Raw genomic sequence first — 18,743 nt, forward strand, 5'->3', positions numbered from 1 at the left:
ATGTAATACTGTTAAATCAAAAAAGCAGTAAACAGAATCTAATCTCATCACTATAAAAACATATCAATATGCGCATAGGAAAATCCCAAAGAACATACAATTAAATCATAGCAGTGATTACCTCCGAGTAGTCTAAACATGGCTGTTGTTTTTTGGATGTGTACATTTTCTAATTTTTCTATGATGACCAGGTTTTAGTGACGTAACTTTTGAAAAATAAACATGCTATTAAAAATTCCTTCCATAGAATCATACATCAGAGTTATTCTACAAAATCATATGTAATAAAAAGCCAGAAAAACGGGGGTGACTCTGGGCTTTAATATTATAGACATCTCAGAGAGCTCATAGCTGAGTATACTTTTCACAGTCTATAGACTAATATTCATTCACTGATGTCTTAGAGCACTTATGTGTTGCTGATAGAACGGTGAACAAAACAGATAGAAATCCCTGCCCTCATGGGACTTCCATTCTAGTGATTCCTGCTGAAATTTGTGACTTCACTTACAGAAGAAAAATATATTCAGGCATAATAAGGGATGCTATTACTACCATAATACCCACACCAACTTTTCCTAAGATGTTTAGCAAATGGTCCTGTAGTGACAGAATAATACATGTGCAGAAGAATCGAGAATTTTTTCAGACTTCACAGTGCTTAATTCTGTTTCTTAGGGCAAACAAGGGATTGCAGCACAAAACACTCTAGGAACAAGTGTAAAAACGACCCTGTTACCCTGGAGAATGGTGTAGAAACAAGAGAGGGTTTCAGATTAAAAGCTGATTGTTGCAAGCGTCTGGGCTAGCTGATTTACTGCTCTTCAAGTCACAATCCCTCTCCATATTCATTCTATTTTCGCTACTCAGCATGAGCCCAGCCAAAGTATTATTGAATTTCCCACTTCTCAGCAGGAAGAAACATTTACCGTTTGCTGGAATTCTTTTTGTCTGAACAAAAACTCCCCTTGCCACTGGAGTCGCTGCAAATAGAGTTGAACCCGCTGATAGAGATCGGCTCCCCACCAAGACTGTGGAAATACTTATATGCCTGCTGTCACCTTTACTCAAAATGTTGGAAAAAAGAAAAATTCATATAGTGCTGTTTTGTATGCATTGATTGCCTCTCCACTCTGCAGGGAAACATGATTTGATGACAGAGCAAAACAGCAGAGCTAGGGATAAGGGCACCATCTTGAATTTAATGGAGACTTTTGTTCTGGGATGCTCGCCTGGTCTCCAGGGCTCTTTCATTCGTCTCCTGGCTATTCTGGAGATACTGGAAGAGGATCTGATCCTTCCACTTTCAATGACTGCACACATCCCACAGCTGAACCCAATCCATAGTGTTAAAATCCACCTCTCCTTCCACCAGGGTAGAGAAGAACCAAACTGGGAACAGAATCCCCTCCCCTCCATATGCTTGATTATCAGCAAGTTGGACCTATTTTCTCTTGGGGACATATTTACAAAGTCGGCTCTCATCTCTTAGAGCAATTTACTTGGAGGAAATGATCTAATTAGCTAATGAAGATTTGACAAAGTCACATTTCTGCACTGAGCCTGAACTTGGGAAAGTCATTATCTATATTACTTTCAAAGGTGCTTAGGAAAAGAAAAGTGCATGACAAAAGTTGATCCATCACCTCCTTTATTTCACAGTTATGCACAATATTTGTTTTTCATGAAAGCAATGCTCTTTGAGGGGTTTTAATCCTCATCTGTTTACATCTTATCTTTCTCATCAACACCAGGGTTCTCCCGTTGTCTATGATCTTCTCCCCTTCCTCAGCCACCACCAACCTCTCCGTTACACCCTCTCTGTCTCTGTCTCTGTCTCTATCAAGACCATTTTGCTTGGTGGCTACTTTTCTTGTGGTGTGGGAGAAGAGTCTATAGAACTAGTTTTCAGAAAAGAGATTCAGACTTAGTCCTACGTCAAAATCATGCGGTTGTTAGTTAGATTCAGGCATTGCAATGTGAAAGAGGGCTTTTAAAGCTCTTTAAGATCACAGAGCCTGGAGCCTGCTTCAGAGTCTGTCTCCCTCTCTCTCCACCCCTCCCCTGCTCATGGTCTGTCTCTCTCTGTCTCTCAAAAATAAATAAATGTTAAAAAAATTTTTTTAAAGCTCTTTAAGGTCATATTAGACTATGGTTTCTCAAAGTATCCTTCAAGAAAGTTGCGAATGTAATAGGTACTGTTAGGGGATGGGGAGGATCCTTGTCAAATTTAACTGGGTTAAAGGTAAATTACCATCTTCATGGTACCCCATCTTCTCAGACACCTAAATAATAGGGCTATGCATTAATGAATCCTTAAAAGCAGCCAATAGCATGTAGCTTTCCTCTGTTTCTTTTTAGCCTAAGGAACTCCCTTTATAGGGTCCTCTCACAGAGTGTTCAGCAGAAAACACTTTCAGAAAAACTGGGCTAATCCATTACCTTAGGGCATCATATCATATGCTATGATGAATCCCTACCTCAGGACACCTTGTTGTTCTGCACTGAGAGCAGGTCAGAGAGAACTGTCACTAGTCCTCACCTGATGTTGGTCCTGCCTAATCTCAAGCTAAATAACAATTTGTGTGAGAATCCGTCTCTGTTCTTCTGATCCACTATGACTTGACTGTGATCTTCTGGAACCACTAACATTGAATCTCTGTTGCAGAGCACTACCTGTGATGGCAGCAACTTGGTCTATTCTTAGCTTCTGAATGAATTCTAATTATTAGCACCTTTTTATTTTTTTGATGTTTATTTGAAAGAGAGAGAGAGAGAGAGCATGAGTCAGGGAGCAGCAGAGAGAGAGGGAGAGAGAGAGAATCCCAAGCAGGCTCCATGCCGCCAGCACAGAGCCTGACTTGGAGCTCAATCCCAGGAACCACGAGATCATGATCTGAGCCAAGACCAAGAGTTGGACGCCCAACCAACTGAGCCACCCAGGCACCCTAATATTAGCACCTTTTAAAAATAAGAAGTGTTATACATGTATTTTCTGCTCTTTCAAAGAGAATGCCACGATAAGACCTTTGGAAAAAAATATTTCCATTATACACCTTTTCTATCTGCATTCACACACACACACACACACACACACACACGCACACACACACATCCCACATACACTAAACTAACAAGATAAAAAAATCACTTGCTGCCTCTGGAATATTGGTTTACGTGAAGAATAAAAATCCCACTTCCATACATTCCATTTCTAAAATCAGTGTCTACTTGTGGTATCTGCCTGAAAGCTGATGGAAAGTCCTTATGAAAATTACAAAAATCCTTCACAAGTTTTGAATTGCAAGGGATTAGAATGCTAACATCAGCTCCACTGAAGACGGAATGATAAAAGAACGTGAGCTTGTGATTTTCATTTCAGGCTTCACCACAGTAAAATAGTTATAATATCTGACATATATTGTGTACTAGGCACGATGCTAAGAATTTAACGAGAATTAGCCTTTAATCTACTCTACAACCCTATGAAGCAAGCACTGTTACCACCCTCTTTTTGGGTGAGAAAACTGGAGCTTAGAGAACTTAAGCAACTTGCCAAAGCCTACACAACATGGCATGCAGGGAGCCTGGATTCTGGATTCACCTTCAAGCAGCTCAGCTTCAGAGCCTTAGTCCAATATTTAAGATAACCTTGGGCCAAAGTTCAGAGTTAGTTTTAGTAACTACCATAATAAGTTGAAAGAGTCAAAATTGTATCTCATTTACACTATCAATATTTGAGTATATCATCTGTATAATATATGGGATTCTTGAATACCTTGTTAGCAGCTATAGTTACACTTCCCCAAAAGCAAAAGCCAATCATCCCCCACTTAATATAATTTGTGGTGATAACTTGGGAAGGAATTATATAAAGGTCTTAGCTAACAGATCTCTTAAATAACTGCTTTTGTCTCTTCCTTCACTTATGCCAGGTTGGAACGTTAACAGGAATTCCAAAAGTCTCAGCCCCTATCGATGAGCAATCAAGCTAGGTTGAGCTCCAGGTGGTTCTCACCCTGGCTGCATATGAGAACCACCGTGGGAGATTTAAAACATCCAAATGCTCAGCTCATACCCCAGATCAATTAAAGTAGAATCTATGGGGGGTTAGTCTGAGACTTCAGGAGTTTTTAAAGCTCTTCAGATAATTCCACTGTGCCAGAGTTTGAGAACTACTGTTTTGGTCTCTCCAAATGTCTCCTTCCTTATCTTCACAAAAGAAACAATAGTAATAATATTTTGCACACTGGAAGTGTTCTGTAAACTGTAGAGAGCTAGTCAATGTTGCTGCTATATTTTGATCATAACATCCTGCCTTGCTAGGGAGAAGTCTTTTATGCACCTATTAAGGTTGCTTGTGGCCTTCAGAATTATGCTTTGTCTCTCTCTCTCTCTCTCTCTCTCTCTCTCTCTCTCTCTCCTGTCCACTACATTTTGTTCTTCTGTTGGGTCTACCATGAAGACAAAAGCTCTGAGAAATGAAAAGGTATTTTTGTTGTTGTCGGAGAAAGCAACTTTGTGATGCTATCATTTGAGAACTCTAAGAAGACCCACACCAAGAAGAACCAACCCTGAGATTAGCCATTATTTTCTAAATAAATCTAACACTTGGAAAACCAAAGAATAAGAGCAAAGAGGACATTCCTGATGTCTGACTGAAGAATAAGATAAGAGTGAGAGCTTGCCAGGCAGAGATTAATTTTAAAGCCTGCCTCTACCACTCCTGTTTTTTTTCTTGGGCAAGTCACTTTTCCTGTAAACTCCAAGTAAGTTCCACATTTCTCCTCTCCAGCCCAAGTGTAACAGTTGCCTACTTCACAGGGCTTCTGGGAGGACTCAGCCAGACTGGGCATATAAAGGACTTACTATGGCGTCTGCAATAAAAAATGCCTTCAGTTCTTTATTGTTATCATTGTAGTGATAGTGATCATGTCCAAGGGTAACTCCTGGTGGATAAAGTGGGACTAAAACCCTGAACACACAGAATGCCAAGAAGACTTCCAGGGTGGGCACTGCCATTCCCTGTAGGACTGATCTTGGGCTGATAGTTATAGTGTTGCTCAGTTTGAGATAATCTGCCCTTTTGAGATAATCTGCCTGATGTTAGTTTATGCCTCTGGATTTGTATTCTCTCTGGACACTTTCTATCTTCTTTTCGGGGCATCTTTTCAGATTATCTGGAATTCCAAACCTGGTTTATGTCTGATTCTGATCAAGTCAGCCATATCAACTAATTTGGCATGACTCGGTTGCATTTTGAAGGTGAGCTCAGGAGAAAACATAAAATCAGCCAAAAGACTCTTCTCTATGTTAGCATCAGCTCCATGAAGGGCTGAATCAAGCAGGATTCTTCCTATTCCCAAGGCAGAAACACACCCTTTAAAACTCTAGCAGTTCGGCTGGACTGGCTTTCAAAGGTGGTCTTTTCCTTAAAGGGCAAGTGGAAGATATTAACTGGCTTCAGCAGTAAAACAGGCTTGGTTTTTGTTCATTATCTAGGCTTCCCATGAGATGTTTTAAAAAATGAAAGCAAAATAAAACAACCTTTTACACACTCAAGGCTTGGCTGCTTAAGGAGACCCAGTAGCATGGTCTCCGTCTTCTGTACTATTCAGTGTTTGCACACCCATTATCGCAGCTGCCCTCATCCTTGGAAGGGGCCAGATTCAGTTCTGTCTCCACCCCGTATGACTCGGGCACATGGCTTCAGTGCCCCACATTAGATGTAGTGTTGTCTAAGGTGATGATCTACTCTAAAACTCCTCAAGGTGTGTTTTATACTAAAACTAAGATAATGAAACCCATTACCTACATTTTAAGACTCTGGCTCTCCAAGGACTTTACCTCAAGAAACTGAGAATGCTAAAACCCACTGGTTCCCTGTTTTCACCTCACAGAGTAAAGATCACAGAAACAGGAAGCCTGCCTCTGAGAAGCTATCCAGAAGGAGCTGAGGTGACACTGCATGAGCCAAACCACTACCTAGCATCGAATGATGACCCAACCAGCATTTTCAGGTCCCCAGAGGAATGTATGTCCATAGAGAAAAGATAACTCGCCTGGTTTTGTTGCCCTGCATCCAACTTGAAGTTGTTTGCTTCCACCTGCGGTTCTCCACCCTGGCTGCACATCAGATTGCCTGGAGAGCTTTAAAATTTACTGATGCCCAAGCTCTACTCTCAAAAGTCTCTGAAACGATCTATTATTTTAAGTTGGAGCCCAAACATCAGGATGTTTGTTACGTCCAGTGATTCTAACGTGTAGCCAGGTTGAGAAACACTGGCTTAGGTGCCAAGTTCGTTTTGAGAATAAGTCAGTTTATACTTAGGTATTAAGGAATATCTGGGGCAGCTGGCAGGATCTGGTCATTGCATGCAGGAGTTTCCAACCCTTGGCCATCTGCTAAAATCTGTGATAAGAATTGAACCCTTGAAAACCTACTTCGGAGGGAGGTGGTGTGGTATTACAAGAGAAGCATGGGTTTGGGACAGCACCTAACTGGGGTAAGCTATTACTAGCTGTAAGATTCTAAGGAGATGAACTATTCTGGGACTCAGGTATTTTTTTGTTTTATTTTCTGCTTTTCTGTAAAATGGGAAGAATAGTAACTACCTTGCATGGTGCCATAAGGATTTTAATGGGGATGTAAATGAGAACGTATATACAGTACTTTGTAAGCTTGAAGACTCCCAGTATGTTGTATATATTTGATATGTGGCTACCATTATTATTACAGAGCATAGGGGATGAATGGTCATCACTGAGGGCCTTTTCACGGTGCCCTCCCTGATGGATTTCTTATGATAGTGTAGAAAAGTCATATAATTCCCCATACAACTAGATGCTACTACATCAAAGACCTTATCAAACAATGAAGAGATTAATTTAATTTATTTATGAACATTTGGCAGAGAACACACCATTCTGATTCAAAAAAGACTAATTATCTAAAAAGTGCATGTGTTGGGGCGCCTGGGTGGCGCAGTCGGTTAAGCGTCCGACTTCAGCCAGGTCACGATCTCGCGGTCCGTGAGTTTGAGCCCCGCGTCAGGCTCTGGGCTGATGGCTCAGAGCCTGGAGCCTGTTTCCGATTCTGTGTCTCCCTCTCTCTCTGCCCCTCCCCCGTTCATGCTCTGTCTCTCTCTGTCCCAAAAATAAATAAACGTTGAAAAAAAAAATTTAAAAAGTGCATGTGTGTGTATATATATATATATATATATATATATATATATATATATACGTATATATGGAAATCTATATCAGCTACCTGAGGGAACCACTTTGCTGAAACTAAGTGCCATTCTAACCAAAGCAAAAGCATCTAGCCCACATTCTAAATTACTTATACAATGTACAGATATGGATGTTTGTGCAATCACTTTGGGCAACACCTAACCATGAGTGTGAAGGGGTGCTGGAAATCCTGGCTGGGATGGGAAGTGTGGTTTAGACAACCAACCATGATGGAAGAAGTTTCAGTCACTGATTTCTCATCTTGATGTAATTAGGAAAATCACAAGGGCACTTTTGATTCTTAAGACTCCGCATTTATTATGCTGAGGCATAATAATTCTTCAAGTCACCTTCATTGGAAGCCATTCTTAAACCACTGATGCCCTGGTCTTTTAGATGCTTCTTTATGCTTTATCCTGCAGATCATTAATCCTGGCTACAAACCTCATGGGGACAGGGACAAGGTGTTATGCACTCTTGCGTCCCCAGAACCTAATCACAGAACTGGTAACAGTTGGTGCTAAGAAATATTTAACAAATGAGTAAGCTACTCTGCATCACACTCAGTAACTTTCATAAATCTCGCATTTACTAAAGAATAAGTGAATCATTTAGAAAACACATCAGCTGGCAAAGGTGATGGGAATCTACAGACCCTGATAGGTCCCGCTTGCTTCAGCAATGTCTTGATGTCTAGATTTGCTGCCCATATTTGTTCCAAGAAGGGTGTCAGCAAGTTCCTTCATCCTGAAGTGTCAAGTCTGAAGCCCGAACATGTTTGCTTTACACAAATGCTACAACCTCAGCTCATTTCTACACTAGAGTATGGAGAGGCACTGAGGCATGGTTTTCAAACCCCTCTCCCTCTAACAAAGAGCTAAAAGAGGAGGAGCAGTTAAGTAAGGCCTGAAGACAAGCTCTCTTCTTATTCAAACAATGGCCGGTTATTAAATGTACTGCAACCTGAGGATTTAATGATTAATGGTTTCATTTAATAAAAGTATTATTTCAATTAATAAAAAAAATAAGGAAGTCCTCCCTCAAGGAGGGATCACCTTCAATTTAGTTATTTGTTTTCATTTTGTTGGCCCCAGCAGGCCCAATGTATGTGAGCCATGCTGTTTTAAAGGAGAAAAATATTTTGGAGAAAAGCCAAGTATTTTTTCTGAGTTTTTTTTTTTTTTTCCCCATCAATGTGTATGGTTTTCCACATGCACATATGAAATGGGAAGTGTAAGGCTCAGTCAGTAACTCTGCCCTTTGTTCATACCAACAAGGACCTATGCCTGGAGAAGACTACAAAGCTAAATTTAACCAGGGGTCTGGAGCTCTCAAGTACTCAATCAAAATATAACATGTGAGCTTTGATCTACACCATTGTAAGAATGACAACTTCCATCCCTCAAACTGAACTCAACATAAAAGAATGACAAAAGAGCACTCACTGGAATCTTCACTCAAAAGACAGGGCAGGGTCCCTCCACACTCATAGCTGGGTAATTGACCTAATCCCCAGACAGAGCACAAGTGTGCAAAAACGGCGGTTACAGTGTGGACTATTTGACGTCTGTCTTTACCCACTAGCAATGAAACTCAAGCAAAAAGCATAGGCTTGTCTTGCCTCGCTGCCTGCTAACTTTGAGCAAGCTACTTATCCAATTATGCCTCAGTTTCCTGATTTGTGAAATGGAGATAACATTACCAGGATCAAGTGAGGTAATACATGTTAAGAATCTAACATTGTCCCTGATATTTAATAGATGTGCAATACATACCAAAGTATTTATTGTTAAAAACCTGTGTTAGGGAGATCAGAAGTTATTTTTTGAAGTTCATCACTCGATAACTTATAATACACATAATGTTTCATCCTGGTTAAAAAAAAAAAAAAAAAAAAAAAAAAAGCATAAACTTCCTAAAATGTCTTCAGACCTCAGAGCTGGTCAGGTCTCTTCTGAGGAATCCTCCGGATGGACGTTTTATCCGTAGTCCCCTAGAATAGGACACAGACAATGTCACTGCAAGCCAGCTGGCATCTCAACACACACGCTCTTTCTACGTCAGACACAGAGATTAGAAGCTGAGCTGCGTCTATTGCCAACACTACTGTGCATGCCAGCAGCTGCACGCACAAAGAAGCAATCAGCTGTCTGCATCAGCAAACGGTGACAGGACTGTACCTTTCCATCTAGGGACCACTTCAGGAAAGTGATGGGACTGAGGCGCCCTGGGGAATCTGCTCAGAAGTAAGTCACTGACTAATCTCCATCATCAGCAGTCATGACTGTAAGTAGTGGTGAAGCTCCGGGCCACTCCTCCAGTGAGAGCCAACATCTCCTCAGCTCTCCATCATTTACAGCCCACCGTGGAGCTTGACTGGGTTCACAAACCCCATGGGGCACAGTGGAAGTTGGCTCTAGAAAAAAATCGGCTGCAGGTGCTATTACTTTATGACATAGGAGTCACTTTGCGATAGATGTGCCAAGAATCAAGGCGATGTCCCCAGAAGAGTTTCCCGGTGCTGGAGTTTTAGGAGGACTCCTTTGATAACTTTGGAAACCACACAAGCAGTTCCTTAATGAGTTGTTCTCTGGTGGCTTCTGGATTGAAGCATGGTACCAGCAGAACTTTCTTCATATCTGAATCCTCGTATCTCCCCCAGTATGTTAGAAAGAGAAAACATCAAATTTCTCTGCAATATATCTAAAATCAAGTTTTACATGGATGAAACCAAACAAAACAGTCTTGGAAGACAACCATAGATTTTCATTTAAATTCTTTAATATGTAATACTTTGAGCAGACAGAAAAGTATAGATAAAGGTATCAAATTTCCATGTAGTCTCAATACAATTTAATCAAATGTTAACATTTTGCATATCAGTTCAAAAATGTATTTACTTTTTAAAGTTTATTTATTTATTTTGAGAGAGAGAGAGAGAGAGAGAGAGAGAGTGAGGGCAATGGGCAGAAAGAGGGGGAGAGATAGAATCCCAAGCAGGCTCTGTTCTGCCAACACAGAGCCCAATGTGGGGCTTGATCTACCGAACGATGAGATCATGACCTGGGCCGAAATCAAGAGTCAGACACTTAACAGACTGAGCCACCCAGGCGCCTCGGTTCAAAAATTTATTTAAAGAGATTAAATATCACAAATAGGGTTGAAGTACCTAGCACACTGTTCCATGATACTTCTCTCCCCCAACCCCCCGCCACATGCAAAAAGCATCATATAGAATTGGGTATTCATTAGCCCTCTGCATATGTTCACTCAATTATTGAATTTGTGTGCATTTATTAAATATCTAATATTTTAGCTTGTTTTAAAAGATAATATAAATTGTATCAGATGGTATATATCTTGTTGCAACTTGCTTTTCTTGTTCAATATTATGTTAAGCATTGTTTGTAACAGCAAAAAATGGAAAAAAAAACCATCAATAGGAGAATAATTAAATATCTTGTGGCTCATTTATATAATGGACTACTATATGAATATTAAAATGGATAACTTTCTTTTGTCATACGTTATCAAACTTTCTGTGGGTCTTTTTAAAGGTGTGCGCTTAAAAGCAGGATAGAGCTGGATTTTGTTTTCCTTATCTAATCAGATAATCTCTTAAACCATTTGCAATTATTGTTATTACTGATATTTTTGGACTTGATTCTACTACCTAATTTTGGTTTTGTTTTGAATTTGATTCTACTATCTAATTTTGTAATCATTTTTTATTCCTTGCTTCCTTTTCTTCTGCCTTCTATTAAGTTGATACATTTTTATATTCCCCTTTTTTGTTATTGTTCAGTTCCCAATTTAGATGTTATAGGCTATATCTCCACTATTTTACTAATGATACTTTGTGTTGAAAAGTTACAAAATTACAAAGTTCTGCCCAAAGACAAAATAGGTATTAGCAGTCCTTAGCTTTCTACTGAACAAACCTCCTTTCATCCATAGATTCTGTTTCTCATTTTAATACAAAAATTGGACATTATTTTTAGGGTCACTAGTTACTCAAATTTACCAATATGTTTTATTTACCTGTGCATACACCATTTATTCTTGTATCTCACACCTGCTTTGGGTTTGTTTTTCTTCTTATTGAAGTATACCCCTTAATCATTCTTTTAATAAAGACTGTGACTGATAAATCATGTCACTCTATATCTGAAAATGTTTTTATTTTGCCTTCACTCATAACTAATAATTGAGCTATTTTAGCTATAGTATATTGGTTTATTTTCCCACAACACATGGTAGATACATTTTCATTGTCCTCTGGCATCTACTATTATGAATGCAAATTTTGCTGCTAGTTGGTTGTCATTTTATTATAGGCAAAATGCTTGCAGCCTCCTTGAATATAACCAGCTTTTCATGGCATTTAAGATTTTCTATTCTTGAGGCAATTTTGGGCAATCTCACACAATATTTTTAGATATGCATTTGGTTTTATTTAGGTATGGCAACTGAGGTGCATTTTCCACCTACGTTGAATCTCTCAAACCATTTAACTATCTTCCATGCTCTTTCATTTTTTATTGAGATATAATTCATATACCATAAAATTCATCATTCAAAGTATATAGTTCAGTTAGCATATTCACAAGGCTGTGCAGTCATCATCAGCATCTAATTCCAAAACATTTCCATCACTACTAAAAGAAATCCCATATTCATGAGAATTCACTCCCCATTTTTCTCTCTCCCCAAGTTTCTAGCAATCCCTAATCTCCTTTCTCTTTCTACAGATAAGCCTATTCTGGATATTTCACACAAACAGAATCATATAATGTGTAGCCTTTTGTCTTCTGGCATCTACTAGCAATTTCACTTCTTTCTTTCACTTAGCAAAATGTTTCTAAGGTTCATCCATGTTGTAGAATGTATCAATACTTCAATATTTTAGTATGGCCCAATAATAATCTATTATATGGATATAGCACATTTGTTTTTTTTTATTTTTTTAATGTTTATTTATTTTTGAGGGCAAGCAGGGGAGGGGCAGAGAGAGAGGGAGACACAGGATCCGAAGCAGGCTCCAGGCTCTGAGATGTCAGCACAGAGCCTGACACGGGGCTCAAACCCACAAACTGTGAGATCATGACCTGAGCCAAAGTTGGACACTTAATCAACTGAGCCACCCAGGCAGCCCAACATTTGTTTCATGTACTCATCACTTCATGAACAGTTTCTCTACACTTTTAGCTATTATAAATAATAATGCTATGAATATTTGTGAACAAGTTTTTGTGTACACATAGCTTTTCAGTTCTCTTGGGAATACACCTAGGTGTGGAAATTGCTGTGTCATATGGTCACTGTATATTGAACTTTTTGAGAAACTACCAAGCCGTTTTCCAAAGTGGCTGCACCATTTTACATTCCCACCAGCGATGTAGAAGGCTGGTAATTTCTCCACATCGTCATCAATGCTTGGTATTATTGTCGCAATTTTTGTCCATGTAGAGTCGGATCTCACTGTGGTTTTGATCTGCATTTCTCTAATGACTCATGCTGGTGAGCGTCTTTTCATGTTCATCTGTATATCTTTTTTGAAAAAATGCTTCTTTAAATCCTCTGTCCTCTGATTAATTGGGTTATTTATCTTCTTATTGTTGAGTTGTAAAAATTCTTCATATATTCTGGATACTGGACCCTTATCAGATATATGATTTTCAAATATGTTCTTCCATTCTATGGATTTCCTTCCCACTTTCTTAATAGTGTCCCTTGAAGCACAAAAGTCTTTGGTTGGAATGAAGCTATATTATCTATTTTTTTCTTTGGGTTTTAGGTGTCATATGTAAGAAACCACTGCCTAATCCAAGGTCATAAGGGTTTATCCCTATATCTCCTTCTAAAAGTTTTACAGTTCATGTTCTTTCACTTTTGATATGGTTCCCTCTCTAAACTGTGTTTGGTATCCGGTCCTAAGGAATGACTTCCAACACTAATTCTCTTTTCATCTGTGTTGCACATTGAGTTTTTCTTTCTCTTTTTAAATTCCAGTGGCTATAAATTTGTTGGCTTTTTAAAATTTCAGATTCTGAATTGCTTCTTTTGCATATCTCTGTTCTTATTTTTTTTTCTGCACAATTTTATTTTATTGTTTTCAAGGATTATTATCCCTCTGTTTGGCTTTTTGAGTATCCTTAAACATGGTATTTTATTTTACTTTACTTTATTAGAGAAAAATGGGGGAGGGGCAGAGGGTGTGAGAGAGAGAGAGAGAGAGAGAGAGAGAGAGAGAGAATCTTAAGCAGGCTCCAAGCTCAGTGCACAGCCTAACACACGGGGCTCAATCCCAGGACCCTGGGATCATGACCTGAGCCAAAATCAAGAGTCAGATGCTCAACCAACTCAGCCACCCAAGCACCCTTACACATGATATCTTAAATTGCTTGACACCAAGAGTTTATGGTAGAGGCATCTGAGTCAAGGGAGGCAACGTGGTGTTCCTGAGGTAGGACAGTTGTGGGTTGGCCATCGTGATGAGTGAGGTGAAGGGTGCCTGCTGGACGTTGCATGGTTAATTATGTCACATGTTTTGAGAACTCCAGTTCCGACCACTTGGAATTGCCAGAACTCAGAGCCCCCAACGCACAACTTAGGACAGTTCAAACTGCCAAACTGAGGCCAAAGACAAGGTGTCTGCAAAGACAAGGTGACTCATAAGCCTTGGAAAACTAGCAGGCCAGCAATAGGCCCCCAGCACAGCAGGGGGGAACCAGGTCAGGTCTGCATATTATTGTGGATGTCCAGGATGAGGTCAGAGGTGCCATGTGACCCAGGAATGATATAACCTCACAGAGAAAAGCAAACACTATCACAGCACACTGGAGTTGCTTGATTTGGAGTCGTTTCCCCCCTAATGCCTATAGTCCTAACACCACCAAAACTACAAGCAGGAACGAGATGAAAGAAGCTTCCAGAGACAACAGAGAAAGAAAGTTAGAGTTAGTGCAAATCCAAATTTGAAAATGAGTCTTTTTCTGAAGGCAGTTTCTTTCTCTGTAGTCACAAATGACACTGGACAGTTCTCACTCACACACCCAGTCTTACAGACATTAATGAGCACCCAGTGTGTGCTTGTCACCTTGAAAGGCACCGGGATAGAAAAAAAGAGAGTCCCCACTCTTGGAAAGGCCGCTATCAATGAGTGAAGGCGTTTACAAGCAAATCATTGTAAGTCAGCATTAATTCTACCTAGATGATTTGGAAGGACCACCAAGAGAAATCATCCAGGAGGAGAAAAGGGTAAAGAGTGTTCTAGGCAGACTGATGGTGGCAGGAAGGTTTCAGGGCTATTCAGTGGATGCTGAGTCCCGTTTTTGGACTGGGGTAGGGAAGCTACAGAAGTTGAGGTTGAAAAAGCACATATGTATGGATTATATTTCATCTACTCTAAGGTGCCACTGGTTGTAAAGTGAACTATTGTTTCATGTACAATCAAGAAAAAATGCTGCTCACTAAATTATAACACAGCATTGATTGCAAAACATTTCTATTGTAGAGGGGCTAAAATGGAAGGCAATGTCCTGCTCAGAGTGGATGAAATTTGGCAATTCCCAAAAGAAGAAATATAAAAGATAAATTAACATTGGAAAACAGATTAAAAAAAATAAATAAAACAAATACAAAGTAAATGTGAAAATAATTTTGTCTAATCAAATTGGTAAAGCATTAATGTTAGCATTAGCAAGGGCATGGTAAAAGGCAAACTCACCACTGAAAGTATAAAATAATATTACCTTTAAATAATTTTGACAATAATATATCAAGAACCTAAATATGTACATATTCTTTGAGCTAGTAATCCTACTAAAGAATCTATTCTAAATCCACACTTACAGACTCAGAAGATTTGGATACAAGACTGTGAGATTATTTATAACAAAAATAACATAAAAGCGAAAGTTATCCATGAGTAGATACATAAATTGTGGCATAATATGAAATGTAAGTCAGTCACTGAAATATTATTTAATATTTAATAATGGGGGAAATATAATATAACAGTAAATTTTAAAAGGGAAGAAACAAAATTCTCTGTAGAATATAATTCAAATCTAGGGGGAAAAAAAGCGTCTAATATAGACTGGAAGGAGCGGCAATCTTGGTCAACTCTAAGTGCTAGCATTATTAACATTTTTCCTTCTTAAACATTTTATTATTTTCCAAATTTTCCAATGTCCATATTTACCTTTTATGACCTCTCCTTCCTCCCAAACAAGCTTTGCCAGATTTTACTCATAAAACTTAAATTGTGGTAGAGAATGTAAGCCTATGCATGGAGACAGAATGACCAATAGGTGCTCCTCATATTACATAGCAATTATACAGGATCATCGTGAATGCTTAAAATTTTCTGGCAAACGTTAGATGGTATCCAATACAGACCGTACAGGACTTTCATCTCTCTCAATAGTGGAGATTAGCTATGAGTCAGTTCTATGCTAAATTCTCAAGCATTATTTCTAATCCTTACCATCATGCAGACAGATGAGAAACAGAGTTCCAAGAAGCTGAATAAGTGTAGTGAGCTTGCACAATTTGAACAAGGCAAGTCTGGGATTTGAACCCAAGCCTCTCACAAAGACTCACACTCCCTTCCCTGTACCATTTGGCTCTCAAAGAAGTTCTTCCATAGCCTGCCCCAATGGACATCAAGGAAGAACACGATTCTACTCTTTCCATCAGTGAGCAGGAAGGATTGTGAACCAAATATGTGTACATAATGTGCATTCCAAACGTTACAAATGTTGACGACACAGGCAAAGCTCTCTGATAATGTGGGGTGGACTAGATAGATAAGGGACCAGATTCCCATTTTATCAACTGTCAAAATCAACTCCTGAGAAACCAGTCCTTTCTGTCCCCTGTGATTGCTAAGGTCATGGTGTTGTGCCATCTACCCACCTGGCAAGGTAAGGCGACTCACAGAGCTAGTGCTTGGGGCTGGCGAGCCGTGGGAGCGCTTCTTGGTGCCTAGGAAGAGGAAAAAAGGGGTAAGGAAAAGCAGGATTGTGGACAGACTTGTAGGACAGGTAAATGCTCATCTGAAATATTATCAAATAATCCAGACATTTGGGTCTTAAAACAACGTTTGGGAGAAGGTTGGGTGAGGTTGTGGGAGCAGCACGTATTCCATGGTCCAAAAGAACCAGGAGCATAGCCTTTACCTCTGTGCGTGTGATGGTTCTCAGTTTCCTGTCCCCAACACATCACAGAGCAGGACCACACTTTAGAACCACCAAGGAAGTTTTCTAAATACACAGTTGCCTGAGCGCCACCCCCCGGAGATTCTGTTCTCACTGTACTAGGGTGGAACTCTGGCATCAGTATGTTTAAGTCCCCCAGATGATTTTATGTGCATCCAGGGTGGAAGACTGCTGCTGTGGAAGGGAAAGTTCTAGATTTAGAACCAAGGAATCAGGGGTTTGTCCCCAGAGACTTGACAGGCTATTGAACCTCAAACAATTAACTTGATTTTTCTGAAGCTCAGGTCTTCTGAAAAATAAGGGAAATAACAATGACATCAAAGTGTTCTGGCGAGTATGAAAGGGACCACGGTGTGTGTGCATATGCAGGAGACCATACTAATGCTCAGTTAGTGAGGTTCATGGGCTCCCTGCAGCTGGCATCAAAACTCCCACCAGGATGGGGCACCTGGGTGGCTCAGTTAAGCATGAGACTCTTGATTTCAACTCAGGTCATGATCTCATGGATTGTGGGTTTGGGCCCTGCATCGGCCCCGGGTTGATAGTGCAGAGCTTGCTTGGGAATCTCTCTCCCTCTCTCTCTGTCCCTCCCCTGCTCTTATGCTCTCTCTCTCAAAATAAATAAATAACAACAACAACAACAAAAACATCCCACTGGGAAAGGGATTATCTATCTTCGTTCATATGAACAGTTTCGTGGGCCACGAGGGAATGACAAGGCAGACCCCAGAATGAGGATCAGGGAGGAGAGAGAAAACAAAAGGAGGGCTGAGTTGTGCAAAAGAACATTCACATAAACATATAAATAAGTATGTGTGTGTGTGAGTGTATACACACACAAGTATATATATTTATTATATATATGCATATGCACACAGACATGCACAGGTATACACATTCACATATATTGTGTATACAAATGTTATTTATCCACTCATTCATCTCTTTATTTTGTCATCCAGAGTGGGGCAAAAGAGGCCTGGACATCAGAATCCAGCAACACGGCAGACGCCTGGAGTCTGAGCTGGCAGATGTGCAGAGAGAATTCTTAAACAGAAGATATACATGATCCACATGTTACAAGTCCCCTGAACCTACTCCAACTTTCTGTAACATCTACGTTACACGCAGAGGCCTGATGTGTATGGAGGTTGTGTTCACTGAGAAATCGCTGTCTGAGTCAACACAGTTGACTTCTCATCAGAGGAAGTGGGAACTTGGGGCCGGAAGTGAGCGGGGAAACCCCCCCCCACCCCCGAATCGCAGGTAAGATGTGGAGAAAGACACTTGGGATGGTGTCTGAGAAGTTTCATTTTAGTCTTACAGGCTAGGGTACCACCCTGATATTCTGTGTTATTGTTATTATTACTGGCAGTGGTCGGGGCAGTAGTGTTAACAGGAGGAGAAGAAGCAACAGGAAAAATAGAAAACACAAACGAATCCAAATACCTCAGGGCCACAGAAACGGTTAATTTGCAGGAGGTGAGAGAAGCTACATCTGGCAGAACTTTACGTCCCTGTGGTTCAGGTCTCATATGTGCCCTGAATATCAGAGTTGGCAGGGAATGCAGAGGGCCCAATCCTGGCTCTGAGGGTGATTCAGAATTCCCTGAGGTGATTTCTATAAATGTGGCATCCAGGGCCCTTTCCTGAGCCTACTAAAGTGAAATACCCAAGGAATGGAGCTAGATGTCTGCAAGTCAACAAGTTGCCCAGGTGGGTCTAATGACCACTGGTAGCATGAGGTGTCGCAGACACCCCGAGGTGAAAAGCCCAGAGTGAAACTCTGGGTCAGGACCAGGGCTGCCTCATTGCACAACTCCAGGGGGTGCCCTTCACAATGCATCCTACGCAAAGAATGGTGGGCCTGTGTGTAGCAAGTCAGCTCTGATCAGGGGTACTACCAGGATGCAAATCCATGCCTCTAACCTTCTTGTCCAGAGCCACTTCTGGTCCACCAGAAATGCCTCTGTGTCCCACTGATCTGCATCTACACCGGGGCGCCAATGACTCAAAGCATTTATCCCTCCACTCACAAAACACCTTACTTGTCTCACTGTCCCCTCTACCGTAGGGCTTACAACAGCGGCACAACACCCAGGCTGTAGGAGCGGGCTGTCCTGTGCCTAGTAGGAGGTTTAGCAGCATCCCTGGCCTCTACCACTAGGTGTCAGTAGCACCTCCCTATCGAGATCTTCAAAAATGGCCTCCTGACAATGACAAACGTTCCCTAGGAGCAAAATTGCCCTCAGGTGAGAACCATTGCTTTAGGATGGAGACTGG

General features: G+C 40.5%; 1 protein-coding gene across 7 annotated transcripts in view; it reads right to left on the minus strand.

Moving 5' to 3' along the window:
* Window positions 1-18,743, minus strand: part of PDE1C (phosphodiesterase 1C) — a 524,818-nt gene that overhangs the window by 17,297 nt on the left and 488,778 nt on the right. For 5 of the 7 annotated variants that reach the window (XM_045495246.1, XM_045495244.1, XM_045495249.1 and 2 more), the window contains one exon: window positions 16,159-16,227. The exons of 1 other annotated variant lie outside the window; for it this stretch is intronic. In XM_045495246.1, the coding sequence (XP_045351202.1) occupies window positions 16,159-16,227 (69 nt within the window). Of the gene's footprint in view, window positions 1-9,168; window positions 9,230-16,158; window positions 16,228-18,743 lie in introns of all 7 variants that reach the window. One more of the 7 variants, XM_045495247.1, reaches the window with a different exon arrangement.

The sequence above is a fragment of the Leopardus geoffroyi genome, chromosome A2 (genome assembly GCF_018350155.1).
Source record: "Leopardus geoffroyi isolate Oge1 chromosome A2, O.geoffroyi_Oge1_pat1.0, whole genome shotgun sequence".
Lineage (NCBI taxonomy): Eukaryota > Metazoa > Chordata > Mammalia > Carnivora > Felidae > Leopardus > Leopardus geoffroyi.